This window comes from Heptranchias perlo, chromosome 28 (assembly GCF_035084215.1).
Source record: "Heptranchias perlo isolate sHepPer1 chromosome 28, sHepPer1.hap1, whole genome shotgun sequence".
NCBI classification, from domain to species: domain Eukaryota; kingdom Metazoa; phylum Chordata; class Chondrichthyes; order Hexanchiformes; family Hexanchidae; genus Heptranchias; species Heptranchias perlo.
The window spans coordinates 36,159,545-36,185,866 of NC_090352.1; the positions used below are offsets into that span (position 1 = coordinate 36,159,545).

The 26,322-nt window shown below is 43.9% G+C and overlaps 1 protein-coding gene across 1 annotated transcript in view; it reads left to right on the plus strand.

The window, feature by feature from the left end:
- The first annotated feature begins 9,238 nt into the window (after positions 1-9,238).
- LOC137345061 (ribosomal protein S6 kinase beta-1-like) overlaps positions 9,239-26,322 on the plus strand; it is a 58,801-nt gene continuing 41,717 nt past the window's right edge. The window contains exons 1-2 of the mRNA XM_068008490.1: positions 9,239-9,414; positions 25,663-25,706. Of these exons, the coding sequence (XP_067864591.1) occupies positions 9,337-9,414; positions 25,663-25,706 (122 nt within the window). The 5' untranslated portion in view covers positions 9,239-9,336. The remainder of the gene's footprint in view (positions 9,415-25,662; positions 25,707-26,322) is intronic.

Below are 26,322 nucleotides of genomic sequence, written 5' to 3' on the forward strand. Positions count from 1 at the left end.
TGTGTCACACAACAGTAGGAGCACTGGAATTACGGTCCAGCTGGTTTGTCCCAATGTACTACATAGTGCTCCTTCGTCCCCTCCTCCGCCAAGTCTCTGTCCTGTCCCTTCCTGCATTTGTTGACACTGCCCATCTCCCTGAGCAGTTTGTTCCATAACACTTACCTCCCTCTGAGTCAAACTTTAAACCGTTCAACTTCCCTCCTGTGAGTTTGACTCTGTGCCCAGTAACACTGTGAGGTCCGGAACATTCCACAGAAGCTGGAATTTTATTCCTCCTGGATCCTCAATGTTGTTTGATCCTGAAACCATCCCGTGTTTGATTTTGTTTCGGTCATTTTTTTTTCTCTCTTACCTCTTCTTTAGGAGTGGGCCTTTGGTTCGAGCCCCACTCCAGACAGCCCCGGAGATTAGAACATGGTTTTTAAATACCTCTAAAGGGTCACCGTGCAGCGAGGGACTCGCGTCCGGATGGAGTGATCACTGACTCAGGAGCAGTATTCCTAGCTCGGAGTCAGATGGGTTGGGTTCGGTCCCCATTCCAGACAGCCCCCGGGATTGGGGACTGGACCACAGGCTCGGAATACTGGGTTGACGTCGAGTGGGGGTTCCATGGATGTGGGTGCCCCCCCTCCATCGTAAAGGGTAGGTGGAGCTCTTCAGCCTTGGTTGCAGCCCAAGAAGGCACGACTGTAACAATATGCTGAATAAAACCGCACAGTTCTAATCTTCACAGAAAGGATATAGAGGCGCTGGAGAAGGTTCGAAAAAGATTTACAAGAATTATACCAAAACTGAGAGGTTATACCTATCAGGAAAAACTGAACAGGTTGGGGGTCTTTTCTCTAAAAAAAGAGAAGGCTGAGTGGTGAACTAATAAAGGTTTTTAAGGTTATGAAAGGGTTTAAGAAACATAAGAAATAGGAGCAGGAGTAGGCCATACGACCCCTCAAGCCTGCTCCGCCATTCATTAAGATCATGGCTGATCTTTGACCTCAACTCCACTTTCTCACCCGATCCCCATATCCCTTGATTCTCTTAGAGTCCAAAAATCTATTGATCTCAGCCTTGAATATACTCAATGACTGAGCATCCACAGCCCTCTGGGGTAGAGAATATATTCACAACCCTCTGAGTGAAGTAATTCCTCCCCATCTCAGTCCTAAATATCCGACCCCTTATCCTGAGACTGTGTCCCCTGGCTCTAGACTCTCCAGCCAGGGGAAACAACCTCTCAGCATCTGCCCTGTCTCGCCCTCTTAGAATCTTACATGTTTCAATGAGATCACCTCTCATTCTTCTAAACTCCAGAGAGTATAGGCCCATTCTACTCAATCTCTCCTCATAGGACAATCCTCTCACCTCAGGAATGAATCTAGTGATAGTTTGATAGGGTAGACGTAGAGAAAATGTTTCCATTTGTGGAGGTGTCCAAAACTAGGGGCCATAAATATAAGATAATCACCAATAAATCCAATAGGGAAATCAGGAGAAACTTCTTTACCCAAACAGTGGTGAGAATGTGGTATGTGCTACCACAAGGAGTAGTTGAGGCGAACAGCAGAGATGCATTTAAGAGGAAGCACATGAGGGAGAAAGGAGTAGACGTTGACAGGACTAGGTTGGATGTTGGGCAGTTCTTCTTCTCGCAGAGAATAGTGGACCTGTGGAACAGGCTGCCAGCTCGTGTGATGAACGCTGGTTCACTGAGTTCCTTCAAGACGGAGCTGGACCTGTCTCTAGCTGGGGTGGTACAATAGGTGGGTATCCTGTCAGGGACAATGTGGTCTCCTGGACTAGTTCCGATCGCCGAAAGAGGTCTGAGAGGCATTTCACGGAGTCTTTTCCCCGAATTGGCCTGGTTTTTTCACCTCTCCCAGGAGATCACATGGCTCTGAGTGGGTGGGGAGTGTCTGTGCCGCGATGCTTGAGGCATTACAACTGTATGGGGCAGGCTGGGTTGAACAGGTGGTCTTTCCCTGTCCAACATTTTTTGTATGTTCGTATTTACCCCTCAACCAATATCACAAAAAACAGATCAGCGTTTCATTTATCTCATTGCTGTTTGTAGGACCTTGTTGTTTGCAAATTGGCTGCTGTGTTTACCTTCATAAGAAGAGCGACAATATTTCAAAAAGTAATTCACTGGCCGTGAAGCTCTGTTAGATGTTCTGAGGATGTGAAAGGTGCTACAAAATCACAAGTCGTTGCTTTTCTTTCATCACAGTGTGTGAATAATGCTGGCCAATAGTGCCATCTGGTGTCAAATGTGATAAATTACAAATGCCGTTGGCTGGAACTCCAGTAAGAAGCCAGTTTATTCCTATGCTACCAGAATACCAACTCTGCCGTCTTCCTATTAGAGCAATCTTTTAAACATTCATCTGAACAGGATATCAGTTTAACGTTTCATCTGACAATGCAGCGCTCCCTCGGGTCCTGTAAGAAATAAAGAAAGAACTTGCATTTATTGGGCCGTGGGTCGTCGTCGATGCAATCACCAACAATTGAATGACTGGATATAAACATGCCCGGATGGCTTGCAATACTTGTGCCAATGAGGACATGTCTCCTTGAAGAAATGCAGTTAATCAATACTAAAGGGTGAAGTGAAGCCAGACCTGACCCCAGCCTCACCCAGTGTCCACCCATGTCCAGTCGGAGTCACTGAGCAGCAATCAGGAGCAGCAATCCTGGTTCAGTATTTTCCTTGCTCCCTCTGCCAGTTGCACTGAGACTATTTGTAGCACCCACTTTTGCTCCCCCAGCTGGGATCAGCTAATTGAGCACAAACCAGGGGTCGAACCTGGGACCTTCAATTGCACTTATTTGACGGACGGTGTTATTGCATTAAGTAGCTGTCAGACTCACTGGGGTCTGAAGGAGCTTGGGAGCTGGCTGCTCTGCAAACCCCTCCTACAGTGCCACCATTTTGGACTCTGTTGTGAGTTTTTGACATGGGATATGCTGAGGCACAGACAGTTATAATCTGCTATTTGCGTTCTTATCTTAGTTGCTTCTTTCAAAAGAGATTTTTTAAAAATGTAACCCCTGATGCGATCACTAACGTGGTGTTGTCAGACCCTTCTCTTAGCCTGCAAGACTTGTACTTGTGCAAATATTGCCCCTTTAAGTTAGAGCCGTCAATCAAAGCCATAGGTTGAAGTGAAGCAGTTGAAAGCACTGAGGTTGCCTGGTTAGGTTTGTAAGGAGAATGGATCAGACAGCTGTTACATTCTCATAGTGTCTGCATCACCACCTTGGAAGTTGGTACGGCACTTCTTTCAGGTGATCTTTACTCAAAATGCCATCAGGTGATAAAATAGTCACATGGACTCCGTTCGGGGCACGGAAGAACCAGCTTCATGGACAGTTCATGAGCGTAACTCCATTCCAGATAAGGTGTATGAGTGCCTGTTGTCTGCTGCATTGATTTACCAACTGTCTTCAGAGGGAAATTCTCTATCCCAGAGGGCTGTGGATGCTCAGTCGTTGAGTATATTCAAGATTGAGATGGGTAAATTTTTGGGCACTAAGGGAATCAAGGGAGATGGGGATAGGGCGGGAAAGTGGAGTTGAGGTCAAAGATCAGCCATGATCTTATTGAATGGTGGAGCAGGCTCGAGGGGCCGTATGGCCTACTCCTGCTCCTATTTCTTATGTTCTTATGGGAGAGGGAGAGAGAATGGAAATACATCCAGAAATGCTGGCACAGCCCCTGTACTTGCCAATGCCATTGATGTGCACAAAGATGTCCACTTATTTTTTTTTTACTGGGTTGGATTAGCAGAAATTTATACCGTCTCACTCTTGTCATATTCAATGCAACACTACTCAGAATCTGTTCAACACTGTTGAGAATGGCAGGGTCCTGGGGAAAAAGATACTTATTATTTCCTCAATATTTTGTAGTTGTTCTTGCCGCACTTGGAAGCTGTTTGGGTGAGAATGGTCCTAAGGTTCTAAAAGATGTTTGAGCTTGTCAGTGTCTAATTTGTCTCGTATCCCAGGGCAGGGTGATGGTGGTCCCCCACAGTGAGGTATGGTAATCCTGTGGCAAAATACACAATCGTTGAAAGAGAACAGTTTTGATTGAGTGGCCCATGTCTCCGAGGATTATCATAGATGTGAGGGCTGGAAGTAGAAACACAAACCAATTATTCCCTCTTCCTTTCCTCCCATGGGTAAGATCGTCTCTTCCTGAGACTTACTGAGATCAGGAATCCCCATATCGGGAATTATGGGCACAAACCCTCAACTTGCCATAATTCAGTGTCTTAATCACCGAGCCATCCCTAAATTGACTGTTGGTGGCCGTACCTTTAGCCACCTAGGCCCTAAACTCTGGAATTCTCTCCCTTAATCTCTCCGCCTTTCTCTCCTCCTTTCAGACTCTTCTTAAAACCTACCTCTTTAGCCAAACTTTAGGTCACCTGACCTAATGTCTCCTTCTTAAGCTCCGTGTCAGTTTTTGTCTGATTACGCTCCTATGTAGCGCCTTATGCCGTTTTACTACATCAAAGGCGCTATATAAATGCAAGTTGTTGTAGCTGTTGCTAGAGTTTGACCTTCGGAAACAAAAGTTTGAGATGAAACCCTCCTCGACAGAAGTGGCAGAGAGCTGAAAACATAAAGAAAGAAAATCCCTTTCATTTGCCCTCATGAATCTAATCTTGAACCCATTGGCACCTCATGGGTTACTGGACAGGAGGAACACTTCCTGGAGAACAGTGACCCATAAAACAAAAAGCAAAATATCGCAGATGCTGAAAATCTGAAATAATGAAACAGCAAATGCTGGAAACATCAGTAGGTCAGGCAGCACCTGTGGAGAGGAAGATAGGGTTAACATGTCAGGTCTTTTGACCCTTCGTTAGAATTGGACACTGACCCATGTTCAGCTTCCAGTAAGTTTTCTAGAAGCAGGTTACAGAGTCTGTCAATCAACCCTGAAAGTATCTCAGCTGACAGTTCAAAAAATCCATTCCTTTGAGGCTAGCATTGTGATCCAAACTCAGTCAACAAGCAGAGTAATGTGCGTGGATAGGACTTATTGTATCTTTGCACATTGGCTAAGACCACAGCATAGTGGTCATGTGCCATTTGCATCATTTGAAAGCCAACCTGTCAATCCATCCCTTGGATACAACAACAACAACTTGCATTCATAAAGCACCATTAATGCAGTAAAACGTCCCACGGCGTTTCACAGGGGTGTTATCAGACAAAATTTGACACCGAGCCACATAAAGAGATAATAGGACAGGTGACCAAAAGCTTAGTCAAAAAGGTAGGTTTGAAGGAGTGACTTAAAGCAGGAAAGAGAGGCGGAGAGGTTTAAGGAGGGAATTCCAGAGCTTAGAGCCGAGGCAGCTGAAGGCGCAGCCGCCAATGGCGAAGCAATACCATAAGATATTGTACATCCCAAAGTTATGCTGGTGGTCCAGCCCCATGACACACAAGACACATATCTGGGTGGCAGAAATTGAGGGTGTGGTGAGGGTGACGATGACGAGCAGTCGCTGACCCTAGGGGATTGAGCTTTAAAACCTCGGCTGTAAACCTGTGGGAAAGGCCGGCAGTTTGCCCATTTGACCTCTTACTCAGCCAAAGTAGGACAAACAGAAAAGGTCTAAATAAACCTTTAGACCAGGCTGCCCTCATATAAACGTTGCATCATCGCATCATGTTCTATTTTCCTTCAGGGACTTGGCGGGACTTTAAAAGATGCTGCCCCTCGCAGATGACCTGAAGGAGCAATAATTTAAAACTATTGGAAGAATCAAAGGCAACGGCACACTCGTTATTTAATGCTGTTCTCGTCTTCAAAAGCACCAGAAAGTTTTATTTTTGCTCCAAATGGTTTTTAAATTCTGGAGTTTTTTTTTATATAACCCATAAATAAAGATAGTAGCTGATTGATGGAGTCCAACAATCATCTTAGCCAATGAGTTATATTTGGAATACTTTGAACTTGGAGGCAAAGCACTGGGAAAGCAGGAAATAAAATGTATAGGAGGGCTGGAAATTGTCGAAAGTGGCCATGCTGCTGGATTGTCAGGTGGATGTTGTTGATTCAGAATTCGGGGTTGAGCAGGGTCCCGAGATCCAGCACTCCTTGAGCGATGACTCCGGGGAACTGACATTTCTTTTAAAACAAAGGAAACAGGAGAAAGTGTCAAGAGAAACTTCTTTACCCAGAGTGTGGTGAGAATGTGGAACTCGTTACCACATGGAGTAGTTGAGGTGAATAGCATAGATACATTTAAGGGGAAGCTAGAAAGTACATGATGGTGAAAGGAATGGAAGGTTATGCTGATAGTGTTAGATGAAGTAGAGTGGGAAGAGGCTCGTGTGGAGCATAAACACTGGCATAGACTAGTTGGGCCGAACGGCCTGTTTCTGTGCTGTAAATTCTATGTAATTCCATACAGTGCCTTTCACAACCTCAGGACGTCCCAAAGCACTTCACAGCCATTGAAGTATTTTCGAAGTGTAGTCACTGTTGTAATGTAGGAAATGCAACAGCCAATGTGTGTACAGCAAGATCCCACAAGCAGCAATGTGACAATGGCCAAATAATCTGTTTTCGTGAAGTTGGTTGAGGGATAAATATTGGCCACGACACCACTGGATGTTTTACGTCCACCCGAGAGTGCAGACGGACCTCAGTTTAACGTCTCATCTGAATTCTTCTGACTCTGGCCCCTTGTTCAGCCCCCACTGAGGAATTTCATTCACGGTACCCCTTCCCATTTATTCTCATTGAGTAGAATTTTAATGGCTCATAGCTCTTCCCATTCACTTCTACAGTGTAAAATTCCTGATCCAACTGTGATATTTAACTATCTGCGACACTACAGCACTCCCTCAGTACTGCACTGGGAGTGTTAGCCCAGATTTTGTGCTCGAGCCTCATGGAGAAGGGACTTGAACCCACAACCTTGTAACTCAGAGGTGAGAGTGCTACCACTGAGTCATGGCTGACACTCTAAAACTAACTTATAGTTAAATATCACAGTGACCTTGCTAACTCTCCTCCTGTCTTCAAAGATCCCCTAAAACCTATGTCTTCAGCCATTCCCTCCGTAATTCCCCTACTTCTTGCTTGCTATCCACCCCTTCCCCTTCTAAAAAGTTCTGAGATGTTCTTCTAAGTGAGGTGCACTGTATAAGTGTAAGTTTTGGTTCTTCAACAGAGATCGAGAGGGAGACGCACATCGGGGACAAATCTGAGGTGCTCTCGTACCCCCCTGGTGGACAGCCGTAGAGATGCATTGCCAGAGCTTTTAAACTACGCACCTCAGGATCATAAAAAGATAACAAGGACAACAACAACAACTTGCATTTATATAGCATCTTTAACATAGCAAAACGTCCCAAGGCGCTTCACAGGAGCGATTATCAAACAAAATTTAACACTGAGCCATATAAGGAGATATTAAGACAGGTGACCGAAAGCTTGGTCAAAGAGGTAAGTTTTAAGAAGCGTCTTAAAGGAGGAGAGAGAGGCTGAGGGGCAGAGAGATTTGGGGAGGGAATTCCAGAGCTTAGGGCCCAGGCAGCTGAAGGCCCGGCCACCAATGGTGGAGCAATTAAAATTGGGGATGTGCAAGAGGCCAGAATTGGAGCAGCGCAGAGATCTCGGAGGGTTGTAGGGCTGGAGGAGGTTACAGAGATGAGGAGGGGGCGAGGCCATGGAGGTGATGTCTTCAATGGGGCTGGGGGAGAGTGGTGGGCCTGCTACAATTGGCCCAGCATCACATGGGCTACAAGAGGGATTATCACTCCTGCCCACCAGCCAGTGATACAAATGTGGAAATCAGGTGAGGCTGGTTCAGCCTTGATTGTGGTGCTGGTGGCCCCCTGTCTCCTCATGGGCACTCACAGTCCAGGCTTACACAGGGAGAATAAACATGGGAAAGAAGAAAGATTTGCAATTATATAGCACCTTTTACAACCTCAGGACATCCCAAAGCGCTTTACAACCAATGAAGTGTAATCACTGTTGTAATGTAGGAAACACAGCAGCCAATTTGTGTACAGTAAGGTCCCACAAACAGCAATGAGCTTTAGGTGTTGGTTGAGGGGCAGGACAATGGGAGAACTCTCCTGCTTTTCTTTGAAATAGTGCTGTGGGATCTTTTATGTTCACCTGAGAGGGCAGATGGGGCCTCGGTTCAACTTCTTATCCAAAAGGCGGCACCTCCGACAGTGCAGCACTCCCTCGGTACTGCACTGGAAGGGTCAGCCTAGGTTACGCGCTCAAAGTCTCTGGAGTTGGACTTGAACCCACAACCTTCTGACTGAGAGGCGACTGTGCTACAAACTGGGCCACAGCTGATGAAAAGGTGTGGAAGGAGGGAGAAAAGGGATTGGGTAGCTAGATCACAAATTCACACTAATTTGAGGAAGGCCCCTGCAGCTGATTAAGGGGACCAGAGAAGTTAAACCAGTCACTGGGGGCTGAGAGTCTTCGCACAAGGGTATGCATAACCCTGCAAGAGCTCGATGAGCAGACTGGTACGAGTGGGCCAAGAAGCAGAAAACTAATTAGTGCTCGGTGCTGAAAAGATGCTGAGCTTTCGTTGGTGCACTTCGGAGTGCGTAAAGCATTTGCTGACCTGTGCCGAGGGTCTCTGGACAGGTAAATGGGCTGCGTCCCTACAGGAAAAGAGTGTGCACTTGATATGGGGTAATCAGAAACTCTACCTCTGGGGATTTCACACTAATCTCGATGAGAGACTCTTTAAATACAGTGATGGGTTTCCATACCTGACGAAGGAGGAAGCCTCCGAAAGCTTGTGGAATTTAAAATAAATTTGTTGGACTATAACTTGGTGTTGTAAAATTGTTTACACTTGTCAACCCCAGTCCATCACCGGCATCTCCACATCATAATAATTTAGGGCATTGGATAAATATTTGAAAGGATATTTATCCAATGCCCTAAATTACAGGGCTATGGAGAGTGGGACTAATTGGATCGCTCTTTCAAAGAGCAGGTAGAGGCACGATGGGCCGAACGGCCTCTTGCTGTGACTCCATGACTCGTGTGCGCCCCCAGGCGGATCTAAATGGTTTCAGCGCGAATGGTTTGGGTGCGCATGTTCGCGCCCTCGCCCATGCTTGGGCGTCGCGACGCAGTGTACGTGCGCGCACACGCTCGTCCAACAGGGCGGGAGGAGAGTTCCCGGCCGCGCCCGCGCCCGCACCCGCACGCGGCCAGGCTGCTCCCAGCGCGGGCGCGCATGCGCGAACAGGCAACAGTGATGGTGGGTGAGTGGAACCCATGAGGAGCGGAGCCGGGAGCGAGAGACCGACGCAAGGAGAGACATGGCCGGGGTGTTCGACATCGACCTGGACGCCGAGTATCAGCAGGAGGAAGCCGTCTCGGACGAGGAACTGGAAGGGGTAAAGAGAGAGAGAGAAAAAAAAAGAGGGGAAGGGGAGAGAGAGAGAGAGAGAGTGTGGGGTTGCCGCCTGAGGAGAAGGAAGCGAGAGGCCTGTAGGAGCAGGCCTGAGGGAGAGCGGAGCAGGCCGACTGCCCTCCTCCTCCTCCTCCCTTAGCAACAATAAGCGGCGGGCCCCGAGCTAGGAAGGGCAAGGTTCCCCGGGTGGCCGTGGGAGAGAGGAGGAGGAGGAGGAGGTGGTGAGGTAAGGTAAGGTAAGGAGGAGGAGGCCTATCCATTGCAGCAGCCTGGGCCGCCGGGACCCTCCCCACCTCCAGCAGGTGGGACTGAGCTGCCCGCCCCGGCTCGCGCCGCACCGCGCCGCCCCGGCTCGCGCTATGCGTTCGTGGCAGCTCCAAATGTTGGGTGAGGCGGGTAGCGGCGAACCGGAGACAGGTGCAGGCGGGGGGATCAGTGATTTAAATAAACATGTAGAACGATATCAATATAAATGAAATGCATTAAGTGCAAAGCAATATAGAATATAATACAGTATATAATGTGTAATAGCGGATAAAATAATAACGGGATGAGTATTTCTTTCGAGCCGAGCTCTGGGTCAAACAGCTGTGCGGCTCCAGCAGGTTTGTCCTGTTCCGCGGAGAGTTTTAATTATTCATGAGGTTCGAGCCCTGGTGTCTTTTCGGTGCAGTTTTCCTTGCTGCATTTTGGGAAATCCCTGCTGCGTTTTTTAAAAAAACAAACAAAATATATAATATATATCTATCTATCTCCGTGTACTCGCCATGTGGCGTTGCTGGCTGCACCTGTCCAATCTCTGACCTCTTGGCTCACGCTTGGAGAAAACTGTCTTTTAAAAAAAAACCTGCCAACAGGGGCTGACATCAGCCATTGCTCCACTGAGTATTTAGGTTAGAGTTTAAATTACAGAACCGCCTGTCAACTGTAACTAACTAACCAGTTTGTAGATTATTGTACGCCACGTCTAAGTAATACCTGAAACATTATTTTATGCTTGTATTAGGATGTAAACATGATAGAAATGAATGAGCTGGTAATAGAAGTGCTTGATGACTTCATGTGGAGTGGAAAAGTTAATTCTGAGTAGTGACTTGACAGTACATTTCCTTCTCCGCCCTTAGCTGAATTTGCTAGGTATAACTACAGAATAATTGAGTCAGTTCTTGTGATAATTCCCCCAACCCCATTGTCAGTTTTATCTGGTTGATAACATTTGTGATGCTCGTGCCAAATGACTTGTCATGTGACATTGCACATAGGCTGAAGAATAATTAGCACGTGGTGACTCGAATATGATTTACACCCATTATTCTTTGTATATCGAGTTCTTAATCTCGGTTGCATTGTTTCAATTGGCAGTGGATGCCAAATGCTTTCGAAGGAGAAATAAATTAGCAGTCCATTGCCCTTGGCTGCTCTTGCACACCTTCCGGTGGTTCGTTATAATGCAACCTTGGCAGAGATGCAGTCATTGGTCTTTGTGAGAAGACTCTGAAGGCAAACATTGCATGTAAAAAAAAAAATTGCCTGCATATCTACCATTAAGAGATTGCATGGTACACGGGGCCATTGGCATTGGATAAGGCAATTCAGTTTTTATTGCATTGAATAAGGCAATTCAGTTTTTATTACGAAGTTCTAGGATTTTCACAGCTGTTTAGAGGATCGCATTCTGCAATGTTGTATGTTTTTCTGTGCAAAGTCAAAACAGTGGCATTAATTAAAAACTGAAGCCTTCTCAAGCAGGATTTTGAATTGAGTAGAGATGAGCATTTGAAATTCAGGTTCCCTGCTATTCGTGTATGTCTGACGTTTTGTGGATAGGTTAGTTTTTGATCACCTGAAACTGCAAACGTGTTTATCTCATGGGAATGTTAGCTGAAATGTAATAGTCACTTTCTATGGTAGGTTTATAAATAGTATATCCAACTGTGGGGTTTTTACAACACATCTTAGACACATCTAAAAGTCCTAATCTTTAAAGAGGACATGTTGACTGAAGTTATGGCCTGTTTTTGTTGCATAAATATTTTTCCATCCTTTTCTGAAGGTACTGATTCATATTTTAGTGCAGTTCTCTGGTTCCTGGACTTGTATTTGAATGTTGACATCACAGCTGAGCCTGACCCTGTTCTCAGCTAGGGTTAGAACGTTATTGCGATAAACTACTCCGTCTATCATGTAATTGCAACAGTAGGGCCACTAAATGTTGGTGGGTGGGTTTTGGCATCCAAAAATGTATATGTATTTCAGGTTTGACTGTTAGCATTAACATTTCTCTGGAGTTTTAAAGAAATTGCATCCTCCATATGTCACTGACAATTCCAGATTGCTGCCAGGAAGAATTGAAGAGTGGTGTACTTTTCTAAGCTGTTGATGGTGATGCTGCAGGTTACCCTGCCCCCAAGGAGTAAAATCCTGTAATCAAAAATAAAGCATCTTAATCTTTTGTACCATCCAGTCAGCTAGGGAACACTTAATGTCCCAAGGCACTTCAGAAGTGTAATCAGACAAATGGGTGCTGAGGAGATGATATTAGGAGGGGTGTCCGAAAGCTTGATCAAATAAATGAATCTTAAGGAGACCCTTAGGAGGTGGAGGGCTTAGGGAGGGAATTTGTGTGTGAGGCCTCAATAAATGAAGGCACAAATGGTGGGATAAATGGGGAAGGGGGGGTGGGTGCACAAAATGCTAATCTTCCCTTTGATCTTTTGCCAGTTACCTTAAAATCTGTCCCTTCTGGTTACTGACCCTCCTGCCAATGGAAAGAGTTTCTCCTTTATTCTTTCTAAACCCTTCATGATTTTGAACACCTCTATTAAATCTCCCCTTAAAATTCTCTGCTCCAAGGAGAATAATCCCTGCTTCTCTAGTCTCTCCACATTACTGAAGTCCCCCATACCTGGCATAATTTTAGTAAATCTCCTCCGCACCCTCTCCATGGCCTTGACATCCTTCATAAAGTGTGGTGCCCAGAATTGGACACACTACTGCAGCTGAAGCCTAGCACTTGATGTGGTATATGATACAGGCAGCAGAGTTTTGGATGAAGTGAAGTTTGCAGAGGGTGGAGGATTGCAGTCCAGCCAGGAGAGCATTGGAATGGTTGAGTGTGGCCGTGACAAAGGCACAGATGAGGGTTTCAGCGGCAGATGGGCAGAAGCAGATGCTGGAGGTTGAAGGATGCTCTTTGTGATGGAGAAGACATGAGGCTGGAAGGTCAGCTTGTGATAGCATAGGCCACTGAAGTCAAGAATAGTCTGCTTCAGCATTAGGCAGTGGCCGGTGAGGGGGGTGGAATTGGAGTTTGTGAATGGGGCCAAAGATGACTTTGGTCTTCCCAATGTTTAAGTAGAGGAAACTGTGACTTATCTAAGACTGGATATTGGATGAGTGGTCTGACAACACGGCGCCATTGGAGAGGTCGAGAGAGGTGGCGGAGAAGTAAAGCAGGGTGTCGCCAGCATACACGTGGAAGCTGAACCCATGACTGTGGATGATGTCGCCAAGGGACAAGCATGTAGATGAGAAAGAGGAGGGGATGAAGCACAGATCCTTGGGGGGGATCTCTGTCGGTAAGTGTGCGGGGGTAGGAAGGGAAGCCTTTGCCTGAGATTCTATGTTTACAATTGGATAAGCAAGAATGGAGCCAAGCAAAGGCAATCCTACTGAGCTGGACAATGGAGGAGAGGTGTTGGAGGAGGATGGTGTGATCAACTGTTAAACACTACAGAGAGGTCGAGGAGGGATAATGCATTACAGTCACAGAGAAAGTAATTTGTGTCTTTGGTTAGGGCTGTTGTAATGCTGTGGCACAGGCAAAAACCTGATTGTAGAAGGAAATAGTTCAGTTTTGATCATTGGCTGTCATGCTATAATTTTTTTACCAGAAGAAGTATACTTGTGAGCTTATGTAAGACTATGGGTTGCAAAGAAAAGTACATGGATAGGAAACATGTGGATGTGGCAGGGTCTTGGAAGTGAGTGTGATGTAGCCAAAAATTAGCTTGAATAATAAAACAGATCTGTTGAGAGGTCTGGATTTATTGAGGTGTGGTGATAGTTATCAAAATTTCCTCCACTTTTTCTCCCCTTACTGGCTTCATGTTAGGAAGGGTGGCTCATGCAGAGGTAGTGACGGTTTGCCAGTGCTGCTGGAAGTGCATCCTAACATAGGAACAGGAGTAGGCCATTCAGCCCCTTGAGCCTGTTCCAGTATTCAATTAGATCATGGCTGATCTGTATCTTAACTCCATCTACTCACCTTGGTTCTGTAACATGAAGAAAAGTGTTACAATTGTAGCACATTCAGTGACATCCGTGCATTGGAAACACTTCTTAGTTCGGATTTAAATACTGCTTCGTAGGATGGGTTCAGATAAGAAATTAATTTGGGGATTTGAAATGATTTGTGGTTAACTCGTATATTGATGTGTTAGATCATTACTTAACGATTTTATAAGGGAGGTCCCTGCTGGAAAGTTGTCTTCGCTATGATTTTCTCTTCAAATACTTGGCAGGATGCTGTATCAAGCAAAGTGCTATTAAAGCTGATTCCTATAGCAACAATTACCCTGTGTTATACATGTTTGCCAATGACATAACATGGGCAATTAGAATATGTGGTAACATGCTATTGGGCTAAACCAGCCTGTCCCTTAGTGACTCTTAACCCCACCTATCCACCACCTTACTGTTTCTCTGTTGCTTCTGTCTTGAGAAGGGCCTCTTGAGCCCACTAACACTGTCCACATGCATAGACTTGCCTTGGTAATTTCTAACCTTTAACTTTGAAACTCATTGAAATGCGTACTGCAACCATACCACTGCATCTCAAACCAGGAGGGTGAAATATAATCAACCCATTGGTTGGAGGAAGAGGTGAGTCACATGGCACGACTCATGGTTTGAATGTAAATAAGGATTGTGATAAACCATGAAATATGATATTCTGTGCACACTGTCAACTTCATTGTTTAATACAAAAAGACTGCTTCCCTGTTGTAAATGAACTGGAGAATTTAGAGGGGTGAATAATCTTTGGAATGGTTCGAACATCTGTTTTAACTCCGCCCCCTCCCAACTGCAGGCAGCACCCAGCCCAAAACAGAATTAAGGCCCACCTAGTGAGGATAATGAAATTTTACTGCCTGCAAAACAGACAGCTATTTGTAAGTGCTAAATTGTTCTTATTCCAAATGATGGCATACAGCATTGGCACACAGTATGCAGCCAGCATACATAGGGCATGGTGTAAGAAGCAAAATGATTGTGGCTTTGATCAAACCTGTTGTAAATGCAGGAAATGTTGCATTATGTATTCAGAGCTGCAGACAATTACATGCTATGCAACAATCTTAATGAATTTAAATGCTTAAGAATGAAGGTAAGTTTCCTGTGAAAATATTGCATCAGTGACTTATATTTTCAAATTGTATAATTTCTAATAATGATTGTGATTTACTAATTTTACTTTTTTCCCGTCAAATTTTGGATGTCACTTCTCTTTCCTCAGATCCCCTCCTCTGCCGAAGTTATTGACTCCCTAGTTGGGTAAGGTTCCATTAGTGCCAATTGCCTTCTGGTACCTCACCTAAATGGCAATTGTTCAAAAGTGAGCCTTGATGGTCAGTGTTCATAGACTATTCAATTGCTGGGGCACCAAAGCCAAGTCTGAACCCTTTTCAGCACAAGTTGCTGGAAGACAAGCGTAGAGTTGCCATCATTCATTTTTTTCCCCTACCCGAGGTGCCAAGGCCAATTGTAGCCCTCCAACTTTAGCCCTGGTTCAAACCAAGGGGTAGTGGATGAATATTAGGAGCTGGATTCCTAGCCAACTTTTTTTTCTCCTTAACCCAGGGACAGCGAGACCAATTGTAACCTTTGGACTGCCACCCTGGCTGAGAATGGCTAACTTAGCGGAGGCTGGTGATTAAACATGCGATCTTCCACACGGCTCAGCCGTTCCTTGGATGCAGCCATTAATCGACTGGGGAACCCAGCAGTTATAATTATTTTATATACTGTTATGAAGGCCTATCTTTTGTCACTGAAATCATGCACTTGCTTTCTTGAATAAATGACACTGAACAAGTTAAACTAAATCCAGGGTACTGAATATTTCTAAGTTCCATTGTGCACCTTTTCAAGGTTAAGGCAGTCAGATGACCTGTTCCCAGGCATTTCCAAATGTTGAGCTTACTGCTGGGAGGCAGGCCGGAAGTTTTGGGGATGACTTATTTTACAAGACTGTGCTTGCTCCCCCGCTGCCTTCCCAGTGTTTAAGTGTCAAATCATTATTCTCATCTCTGTAGGTGATGTTTGTCTCCATGGATAGTCCTACAGCCCATTGCTAGGCTTATGATATCAGAGCACTAATGTGCTACGTCACTGCGCTGTCTTGTATAATTTATTCTCCCCATCACAAGGTGCTAATTAACGCTGGGAAACTAATTCCACATATAAAATTGGATAGCCCGGTGGGGAAGGATAGAATACTAAAGCCTAATCTTCAGTTGCTTCCAAGCCTTTATTCACAGAGCTCCACATCACACACACCACACCCTAGGTAAACTCTTATGTGTGGATATGAGAGCCCCAATTGATACACACCACCTGAATACAATTAACACTAATTGATATAAATCACATGGATACAATTAACACCACAGGTACTAGCACCTGTCTGGTACCTTGCCCAAGTAGTGATTCTGCATGTGTGAGCTTAGACAGTGAGTGTTGACAGGCTGTTCAGTGGCAGGCATCACAGCCAAGCCCAGTTCTATTATCACCTAAGCCAAGCAGTGGATTTTTCTGTTGCTGGAAAGCAATCGAAGGGTTACCATAGTTCATTTTTTTTTCTTACCCAGGGTGCCAAGGCCAATTGTAGCCCTCCAACTGCAGCTCTGGCTCAAACCAGCTTAATTCAGCAATTTGTATTTCTATGGCTCTCCTCATGCGTGGAAAAATGTTGTAAAGCTCTTTACATGGTGATGGAAAACAAGTGAATGTGGAGCATCAGGGAGACCCAAAATAAAGTACGGGCAGGAGAGGGGCCCAAGGTCTGACGGAGTGGAAAGAAATTGGAATGCTTAGTGGATCAGAAGGGCGAACGCTGTCAATACGAACATACGTATGTACGAACATTCGAATTAAGAGCAGGAGTAGGCCTTTCGGCCCCTCAAGCCTGCTCTGCCATTTGATAAGATCATGGCTGATCTGATTGTGACCTCAACCCTACTTTCCCGTCTACTATTATAACCTTTGACTCCCTTGTTTATCAGGAATCTATCTAACTCGGCCTTAAAAATATTCAATGACCCTGCCTCCACCGCTCTCTGGGGAAGGGAGTTCCACAGACTCATGACCTTCTGAGAGAAAAAAATTCTCCTCATCTCCGTCTTAAATGGGAGACCCCTTATTTTTAAACTGTGGCCCCTAGTTCTAGTCTCTACCACAAGGGGAAACATCCCCTCAGCATCTACCCATTCTAGTCCGCTCAGGATCTTATATGTTCCAATAAGATCACCTCTTATTCTTCTAAACTCCAATGTATACAGGCCCAACTTGTCCAACCGTTCCTCATAAGATAACCCCCTCATCCCATGAATCAGTCGCGTGAACCTTCTCTGAACCGCCTCCAAAGCAGTTATGTCCTTTCTTAAATAAGGAGACCAAAACTGCACACAGTATTCTAGATGTGGTCTCACCAATACCCTGTACAACTGTAGCAAAACATCTCCACTTTTATATTCCATTCCCCTTGCAATAAATGACAACATTTGCTTTCCTAACCACTTGCTGTACCTGCATACTAACTTTTTGTGATTCATGTACTAGGACACCCAGATCCCTCTGTACCTCAGAGTTCTGCAATCTCTCTCCATTTGAATAATATACTGCTTTTCTATTCCTCCTGCTAAAGTGGACAAGTTCACATTTTCCCACTTTATACTTCATCTGCCAAATTTTTGCCCACTCACTGAACCTATCTATATTCTATTGTTGACTCCTTATGTCCTCTTCACAACTTACTTTCCTACCTTCGTGTCATTAGCAAATTTAGCAACTATACATTCGGTCCCTTCGTCCAAGTCATTGATATAAATTGTAAATAGTTGAAGCCCCAGCACTGATCCCTGTGGCACTCCACTCGTTACATTTTGCCAACCTGAAAATGACCCATTTATGCCTACTCTCTGTTTCCTGTTAGCTAACCTTTGATGTGGCACCTTGTCAAAAGCTTTCTGGAAATCCAAGTACACCATGTTCACAGGATCCCCTTTATTCACGTTGCTTGTTACTTCCTCAAAGAACTCTAATAAATTAGTCAAACGTGATTTCCCTTTCACAAAGCCGTGATGACTCTGCCTGATTGCATTGAGATTTTCTAAGTGCCCTGCTATAACCTCCCTAATAGATTCTAGCATTTTCCCTGTGACAGATGTTAAGCTAACTGGCACGTAGTTTCCTGCTTTTGGTCTCCCTCCTTTCTTGAATAGAGGAGTTACGTTCGCTATTTTCCAATCTGATGGGACCCTTCCAGAATCTAGGGAATTTTGGAAAATTAATACCAATGCATCTACTATCTCTGCAACCACTTCTTTTAAGACCCTAGGATGAAGTCTGTCAGGACCTGGGAACTTGTCAGCTTTTAATTCTAATAATTTTTTCAGAACCCTTTCCCTGGTGATTGTGAATGTTTTAAGATCCTCCCTTTCACCTCTTGATTCACAATTATTTCTGGCATGTTATTTGTATCCTCTACAGTGAAGACGGAGGCAAAATAGCTGATCATTTCATCTGCCATTTCCTTATTCTCCATTATTAATTCCCCAGACACTCTCTAGAGGACAACACTCACTTTACTCTTTTCCTTTTTAAGTACCTGTAGAAACTCTTACTATCTGCTTTTATATTTCTAGCTAGCTTTCTCTCGTACTCGAATTTCTCCCTCCTTATTATTCTTTGTCAGTCTTTGCTGTTTTTTATATTCTGTCCAATCTTCTGATCTGCCACTAATCTTCGCGGAATTGTATGCTTTTTCTTTCAATTTAATACCATCTTTAACTTCCTTAGTTAACCACAGATAGTACGTCCTTCCCCTAGAGTCTTTCTTTTTCACTGGAACGTATCTTTGCTGAGTGTTATGAAATATCTCATTAAACATCTGCCACTGCATCTCTACCGACATATCCCTTAACCTAAATTCCCAGTTCACTATAGCCAGTTCTGTCTTCATGCCCTCGTAATTGTCCTTATTTAAGTTTAAAACACCAGTCTTAGACTTACTCTTCTCTCCCTCAAACTGAATGCGATATTCAATCATATTGTGATCACTGCTACCTAGAGGCTCCTTTACAATGAGGTCATTAATTAATCATGTCTCATTACACATTACCAGATCCAGAATAGCTTGCTCTCTGGTTGGCTCTAGAATGTGCTGCTCTAAGAAACTGTCCCGAAAGCACTCTATGAACTCATCTTCCAGGCTACCTTTGCCAATCAGTTTTTCCAATCTATATGTAGATTAAAATCACTCATGATCATCGCTGTTCCTTTCTCACAAGCCCCATTATTTCTTCCTGTATACCCTATCCTACAGTGTGGTTACTGTTAGGGGGCCTATAAACTACTCCCACAAGTGCCTTTACTATTTCTTATCTCTACCCAAACTGATTCTACATCTTGGTCTTTAGAACTAAGGATATTTCTCTATTATACTCATATCATCCTAATTAACAGAGCTACCCTACCACCTTTTCCTAGCTTCCTGTCCTTCCGAAATGTCAAGTACCCTTGAATATTCAGGTTCCAGCTTTTGTCATCTTGCAGCCATGTCTCTGTAATGGCTATCAGATTGTACATACTTATTTCTATTTGAGCTGTCAATTCATCCATTTTGTTACGAATGCTACGCACATTCAGATACAAAGCCTTTAGTGCTTTTTTTTACAACATCTAGTCTTATCTGCTGGTACCTTCTTAAGTTTGCATGCTCTGTCCCTTCCTGCCACTCTCTGATTATCATTTCCCTTATTGCTAACTTGCTCTCTTGCCTTGTTTTCTTTCTTTAATTTATCATATCTTCCCTTACTTGATCCCTCGCCCCCATTATGAGGACAGCATTGGAGGAGTTTGGAAAAATAAGAGCACCCAAGGCTTTGGAAGGATTTGTAGATGGGGGAGACAAGTTTTGAAATCAATCTACTAAAGGGCCAATGGAGGCCGGTAAGGACAAAGTTGATAAATGAGTACGATTAAGGTGGGATAGAACAAAAGCAGTGGAGTTGTGCTTAAGGGTGTTTCTCTAAGGTGGAGCTTGGAATGGTATTGGAAAAGTTGCGTGGAGTTGATTAGGGTTTTAGTAACAGTGAATGTAGGATGGAGTTGGATTACACTTTGGAGGTGGAAGTAGGCAATTTAATGATGGACAAGTTGTGGAGTTTGAAGCTTAGTTAGGGTTAAGCGGGATGCTGAAGTTTGAGCAGGCAGTTAGGAAAGTTTATGGAATTGGAGGCAGAGGCTACAGCATGGTGTTTCTGGCAGATGCTGAACATGGTGGCTTCAAACTTGCCAACATCGAGCTGCAGAAAGAACTGGATCATCCATAACTATGTCCGGTTGGCAGCTGTACAACATGGTGCCGGTTGTGGAATCAGGTGATGGTAGAGAAATAAAGCTAGCTATCAGCATACAGATAGAAGCTGCTGAGCAGCAACACACTGGTGAAGAAAAGGAGGGGATGGAAACTTGTGGGTCGGTGTGGAGAACCTATTGCAGGAGAGGTGCTGGTTGTGCTGCAACAGTTGGGAATTGAATCATGTAAGGGCAGTGCCATAGCGGTGGATCATAGGAGAGGGGCTGTGGAATAGAGTGGTGTGGTTGTGTTTTGAATGCTGTGAAGACGACAAGGTGATGTTCCCCTCAAGTAGCCAATGTGCAAATACAATGAGTAGTGGTAGGAGAGTATTGCAGCCAAGCAGAGTCCTGTTCTCCCCTGACATTCATTCAGGGATCAATGGGCAAGGAGCAAGGACTCTGGATGATGTTTCACCATCTGTCTGGACTCACACACTTGAAACAACTACAAGAGGTGAGGTCCCGGAGGGCACCAGGCATGAATGGAACAGTATCCTAGTGAGGGAGGAGAGATATCAGTGGTGAATTTTGAATGCTTGGTCTGTCTAGCCTTCTAGCCTTGTTGTTCACTCAAAGGAGGAAAACCCCTTCCCCTCCCACTTGTATCATTTCCTATGGCCAAGGCCACTGGCTTTTGGAAAAGATTACAGGGAATGCAATCCCTGAAACAATGGTAAAACTCCCAGAACCCCATGCAGAAATGGAATTTGGCTTAATCAGCCACCATAAGTCTGTGGCCCTGCCTATGGCTCTTGTGATCCGAGAACAATAACAGTATGAACAGGCAGAGTCAACTGATGTTGGAACTAACATTCAGCATTGTTATATAGTGAGGTGCCAGAAAAATCCTGGCGTCATTGTGCAATTGACATCCGTAGGTAACCTCAGCGAATCCTACATTGTACATCTGTGTTTCTACAATTGTTTGTCTGCTATTAGTGAAAGATAATCTCTACTATTTTTGAAAGTTTTTAAAACAAGAACAGTAATACACAGGGAATAAACTGCAAATAATTTAGAACAGTGTATCATAAAGTTTTATCTTCTTGGAATGACAAGAAGTGTAAGTATATATTAAACACATCAACTTAGAATCATAGAATGGTTACAGCACAGTAGGAGGCCATTCGGCCCATTGAGCCCGTGCTGGCTCTTTGTAAAAGCAATCCAGTTAGTCCCACTCCCCTGCTCTTTCCCTGTAGCCCTGCAAATTTTTTCCCTTCAAGTATTTATCCAGTTCCTTTTTGAAACCCACGATTGAATCTGCTTCTACCACCATTTCAGGCAGTGCATTCCAGATCATATGTATTCACTACATAAAAAAGTTTTTCCTCATGTCGCCTTTGGTTCTTTTGCCACTCACCTTAAATCTGTGTCCTCTGGTTCTCTACCCTTCTGCCAATGGGAACAGTTACTCTTCATTTACTTTATCTAAACCCATCATGATTTTGAACACTTCTGTCAAATTTCCTCTTAACCTTCTCTGCTCTAAGGAGAACAACCCCAGCTTCTCCAGTCTAACCACGTAACTGAAGTCCCTTGGATAACTTGGATAAAAAAAACTCCAGTGAAACTGGGGGTAAGGTCCCGATCCGAACAGGAAGGGCTCAACTAAAAAAAATGTATCCAGTCAAATGAATCCAATTGGGTGAAACCGAAATGAAGGGGTAGGAAAATCTAACTCCGACAAGGAAGGGCCCATTGATGAGCAGAGGCCAGGATGAGTACCTGCCGCTAAACCAGGAATGATCTCAATTAATACCTCGGGAGAAGGAATCAATCCTGTCATGAGGAAAAATGGCAATTATAGGCAGAGCAAAAAGTTTTTTTTTTTACAAATGGTGTATGGGCTATACCTCTTGTAGTCTGTTTACTGTATCTGTTTGGATCTGTATATCTCCAGGCATTCTTGTAGATTTGTCTTGTTCCAGAGCATAAATTATCGTTCATAAAATTGGAAGTTTATGGGCTGTGCGGTGATTCAAAATCTGCTGGTTGCAAAATAATTAATAGGCTTGTTACATCGTAATTAATGGCACGATGAGAGAAGAATCCTTATGAGACCCTGCTTTAGTGCTCTCACTGTTAAATATTTTCAGCCATTCCTGTAGCACTGCATATGTTGTGGCTGTAACTGAGGTGCTAACCATTTCTATAAATGTACACAACCTTTCAATTTGTTTTATACACACATGTATGACATTTTTATTATAGCAATAACTGCTCAACCATAATGTGTCCCTCAACTATATAAAAACCATTTCCATGGAATGGGGCTTGGCAATGGAATAAGTTGCACTGGGCTCATGCAAGAAGAATGCTCACTTCAGTGAAGTACAGGAGGTTGCTGGTCCCCATTGAGCTGCATCCCAGCATGAATCAACTCCTTCAGAAGAAGAGGGGTATAAGTTTAGGGGGGGATTCTAGTGATGTATTGTGGCCAACCTCCCATCCTGTACTCTCTGTAAACTTCAGCTTGTCCAACACTCTGCTGCCTGTGCCAAGTCCTGTTCGCCCATCACTCCTATCCTTGCTGACTTGCATTGGTTCCTAGACCCTTAACACCTGAAATTCAAAATTCACACCCTTGTGTTTAAATCCCTCCATGGTAGCTCCTTATCTCTGTAGCCACTTTCAGCTCTACAATTCCTTTCCCCCCATGCCCCAGCCCTGCTCAAACTCTCCTTTCCTCTGTTTAGCCTTTTGCGTATCACCCCCCCACCCTACCATTGACGGCTGTGCCTTCAGCTGCCTAGACCCACGTTCTGGAATTCCTTTCTTAAACCCCCTTCACTTCTCCACCGCCCCATTCTCCTTTATGAACCTCCTTAAAACCACCGTTTGACCAAGCTTTTGGTCACCCCACCTATTACCTCCTCCTTTGGCTATTTGCTCGCCTTGAGATGTTTTTTCACGTTAAAGGCATTATATAAATGTTTGCTCTTGACATGTCAAAGAGAAGGGCCATGCCATTCAATTCAAGTAGAAACAGTGTGTGGATTTTTTTCACGTATGCATTTGACTGTCAGCTTTTATTTGAATTTAACAATGTTCTTTAAATTCGCTGGGTCCTATGGACTTTTTTGAAGATCTCTGATAACCTGTATTGATCACATCAGTGAATCTATCTAGCCTTCCAAAAGAGATTGGGCAGACAGCTTCAGTAGATAGTGAAAAACAGAAAAGAACTCGCATGTAAGAATATTACTTGTGATTTAGCATTCCAATTGCCAGCTATTTTCTACATGAGGAACTAGCTAAGTTTAACAGCTAAAAAGTATGATACTGTTGGTTCCTTGGCAGTTAAAGTCTAGTGTAGTGCTTTGTTCTTCAGAAGGCAGTTATTAGAATCATAGAAGTTTACAACATGGAAACAGGCCCTTCGGCCCAACATGTCCATGTCGCCCAGTTTATACCACGAAGCTAGTCCCAATTGCCTGCACTTGGCCCATATCCCTCTATACCCATCTTACCCATGTAACTGTCCAAATGCTTTTTAAAAGACAAAATTGTACCCGCCTCTACTACTGCCTCTGGCAGCTCGTTCCAGACACTCACCACCCTTTGAGTGAAAAAATTTCCCCTCTGGACCTTTTTGTATCTCTCCCCTCTCACCATAAATCTATGGCCCCTCGTTATAGACTCCCCTACCTTTGGGAAAAGATTTTGACTATCTACCTTATCTATGCCCCTCATTATTTTATAGACTTCTATAAGATCACCCCTAAACCTCCTACTCTCCAGGGAAAAAAGTCTCAGTCTATCCAACCTCTCCCTATAAGTCAAACCATCAAGTCCCGGTAGCATCCTAGTAAATCTTTTCTGCACTCTTTCTAGTTTAATAATATCCTTTCTATAATAGGGTGACCAGAACTGTACACAGTATTCCAAGTGTGGCCTAACTAATGACTTGTACAACTTCAACAAGACATCCCAACTCCTGTATTCAATGTTCTGACCAATGAAACCAAGCATGCTGAATGCCTTCTTCATCACCCTATCCACCTGTGACTCCACTTTCAAGGAGCTATGAACCTATACTCCTAGATCTCTTTGTTCTATAACTCTCCCCTTCTGCTGCCTTCTGAAGAACGAAGCACGTTGTATGAAAATGCAGGATAAAACCAGTAACTGAATTGTACTGAATCCATTCATTCCCTGGGCTTACTGTGAATTAACCAAGATAAGGCTAACCTATAAGAGTAGCCTGAAACATGGAAGCCAAAAATATTCAGAGTAACAAGAGCAAAGAAGCCTTAAAAATATAATCAGCACATCAGCGATTAATAGCTAATTTAAGGAATCATAGATCAGGAGACAAAGGAAGACACTGGATAGAAAATTGGGTTAAAAATGGCTATCTATTAATGGGAAATTTGAAGGCTACAAACAGATTAGGAATGTGGAGTGACAGGGGTCAGTTTTGGGATCTGTGCTTTGTTTTAAAATATAAAGAATTGGATGACTGTTTTAAGAAGTAAAATCTGTTTGCAGATGATAGGCAGGGAAAATATTGAGGAATCATGCAGCCAGATTAAGAAGGATTTAGATCATTTAACTGGGCCAACAGATGACTGGTGCAGTTCAATGTGAAAAATTAGTGTAAGGAACCAAATGAGTAGATGTGCGTTAAATAGAATAGTGGTACAGCATGCTCGTCATAAAAAGGACCCAAGTGTACTGAATAAATCTCTGAAGCTGTCAGCAGAGTACTTAGTTGTTGTTAAACGTGTACTAAGTTGCATCAGCAGAGGGACAGAGTACAAATTTAAAGAGGTTGCATTGTTATATAAGTCAGTTGTCAGACTCTAGGACTGTGGAGTTCTGGTCACTTAATCGTAGGAAGCCTATTGCCTTTGAGAGGGAACGGAGCTGAATGACAGATGCTTCTAGGGATGAGGAATTTACGTCAAGAAGAAAGGCAAGCTTCTCTTTGGAACAGATGAGACTTTGAGGAAATCTCATTGAGTTTATACAATTGTGAATGGAACTGACAAAATTAATCTAGGCAAATTGTTTGCTGTGGTGAAGGATTCAAATGGCAGATGATGCAAGTTTAAAAGTGAGGAAGTTAGGTGTAAGAAAGGAAGTCAGGTCGAACTTTCATCGAGAGCATAAGAATTACCAGGGAAGACCATTGAAGCAGACAGAATGCATGGTTCGAGAGATAACTATGTGTGTTTCTGGAGTGATGGGGCTAAGGGCTGCAGTAAGAGTTGAACTGTGAAAAAAGGATAAGCTTGCTTGAAATTAATGGCCTTTTCCTGTTGTTAAAAATTCTTGCGACAAGAGGTAAAGGAGAATATCTAAAGAAAGGATCGAATAAAACTGAACAATGAAGAATCAGAAAGGTGGGACTCCAGAAATGCATTTCACAAAAAATTGGGGAAAGAATTAAAATCAGGATTTGGGAGCGGAGCGCGATAGCCATGCAACTGCTAAAAGATTACTTTTATTTGGCACAATTTTCTTGGGATCTCTGAAAACAAACTAATGCTGTGCCTGGTACTATTAGTAAATTGCGAAAACTACAAATAACGCAGAGATACCGATGTTGTGATTGTTCTAACGAATCTGTTTTTTCCAGGTGCAGTACAGTGACTGCATGGAGCATGGCGTTCCCTTTGAACTGTGAGTTAGAGTTTTGCTGCTTCTTTGTCTTTTATGAAAATAGGGAACATACGAAAAGGGCAAGTTAATCTATTAGGTGATGCAGCTTTGTGCACTGACCTCCCCAATCGTTAGTAATGCTGACACCTGGAAGTGTCTTAAAATCCTCCCCCCCCCCCCACTTTTTGTTCTATGTCTCCTTCTTCATTCCCAAAACCCCGGCATCATTGCTTGACTGAGGGGTCGTCGTTGGCCTTGATATTTTTGAGCAGGGAGGCGCGATCAGCAAAAGCTCTTACTTTACATCGGTAGCCACCAAAACAAGAAGTATGTTGACATCGGGTGCAGAACAGGTTGGGCTCAGCTGAAACTCCCTTCCTTGTTTTGGACTAACCTGCCAACACTCAATGGGTTCTCACATGAATGGCTACCAGGGAGCTGATGGCACCTGTGGAATTTTACAAGAGTAATCACCTGAAGGAGTGGAAAATTAAAGAGGAAGGTCAACTTTGAGGAGAAAAAAAAAACTGGCGCACTTGTACATTGAAAGTACTTTTTCCTCCTACTAACCTCCTCCTGCAAGGCCTTAGCATGATTTATTTCTCTGATTTTTTTTTTCATTGCGAACATTACCGTT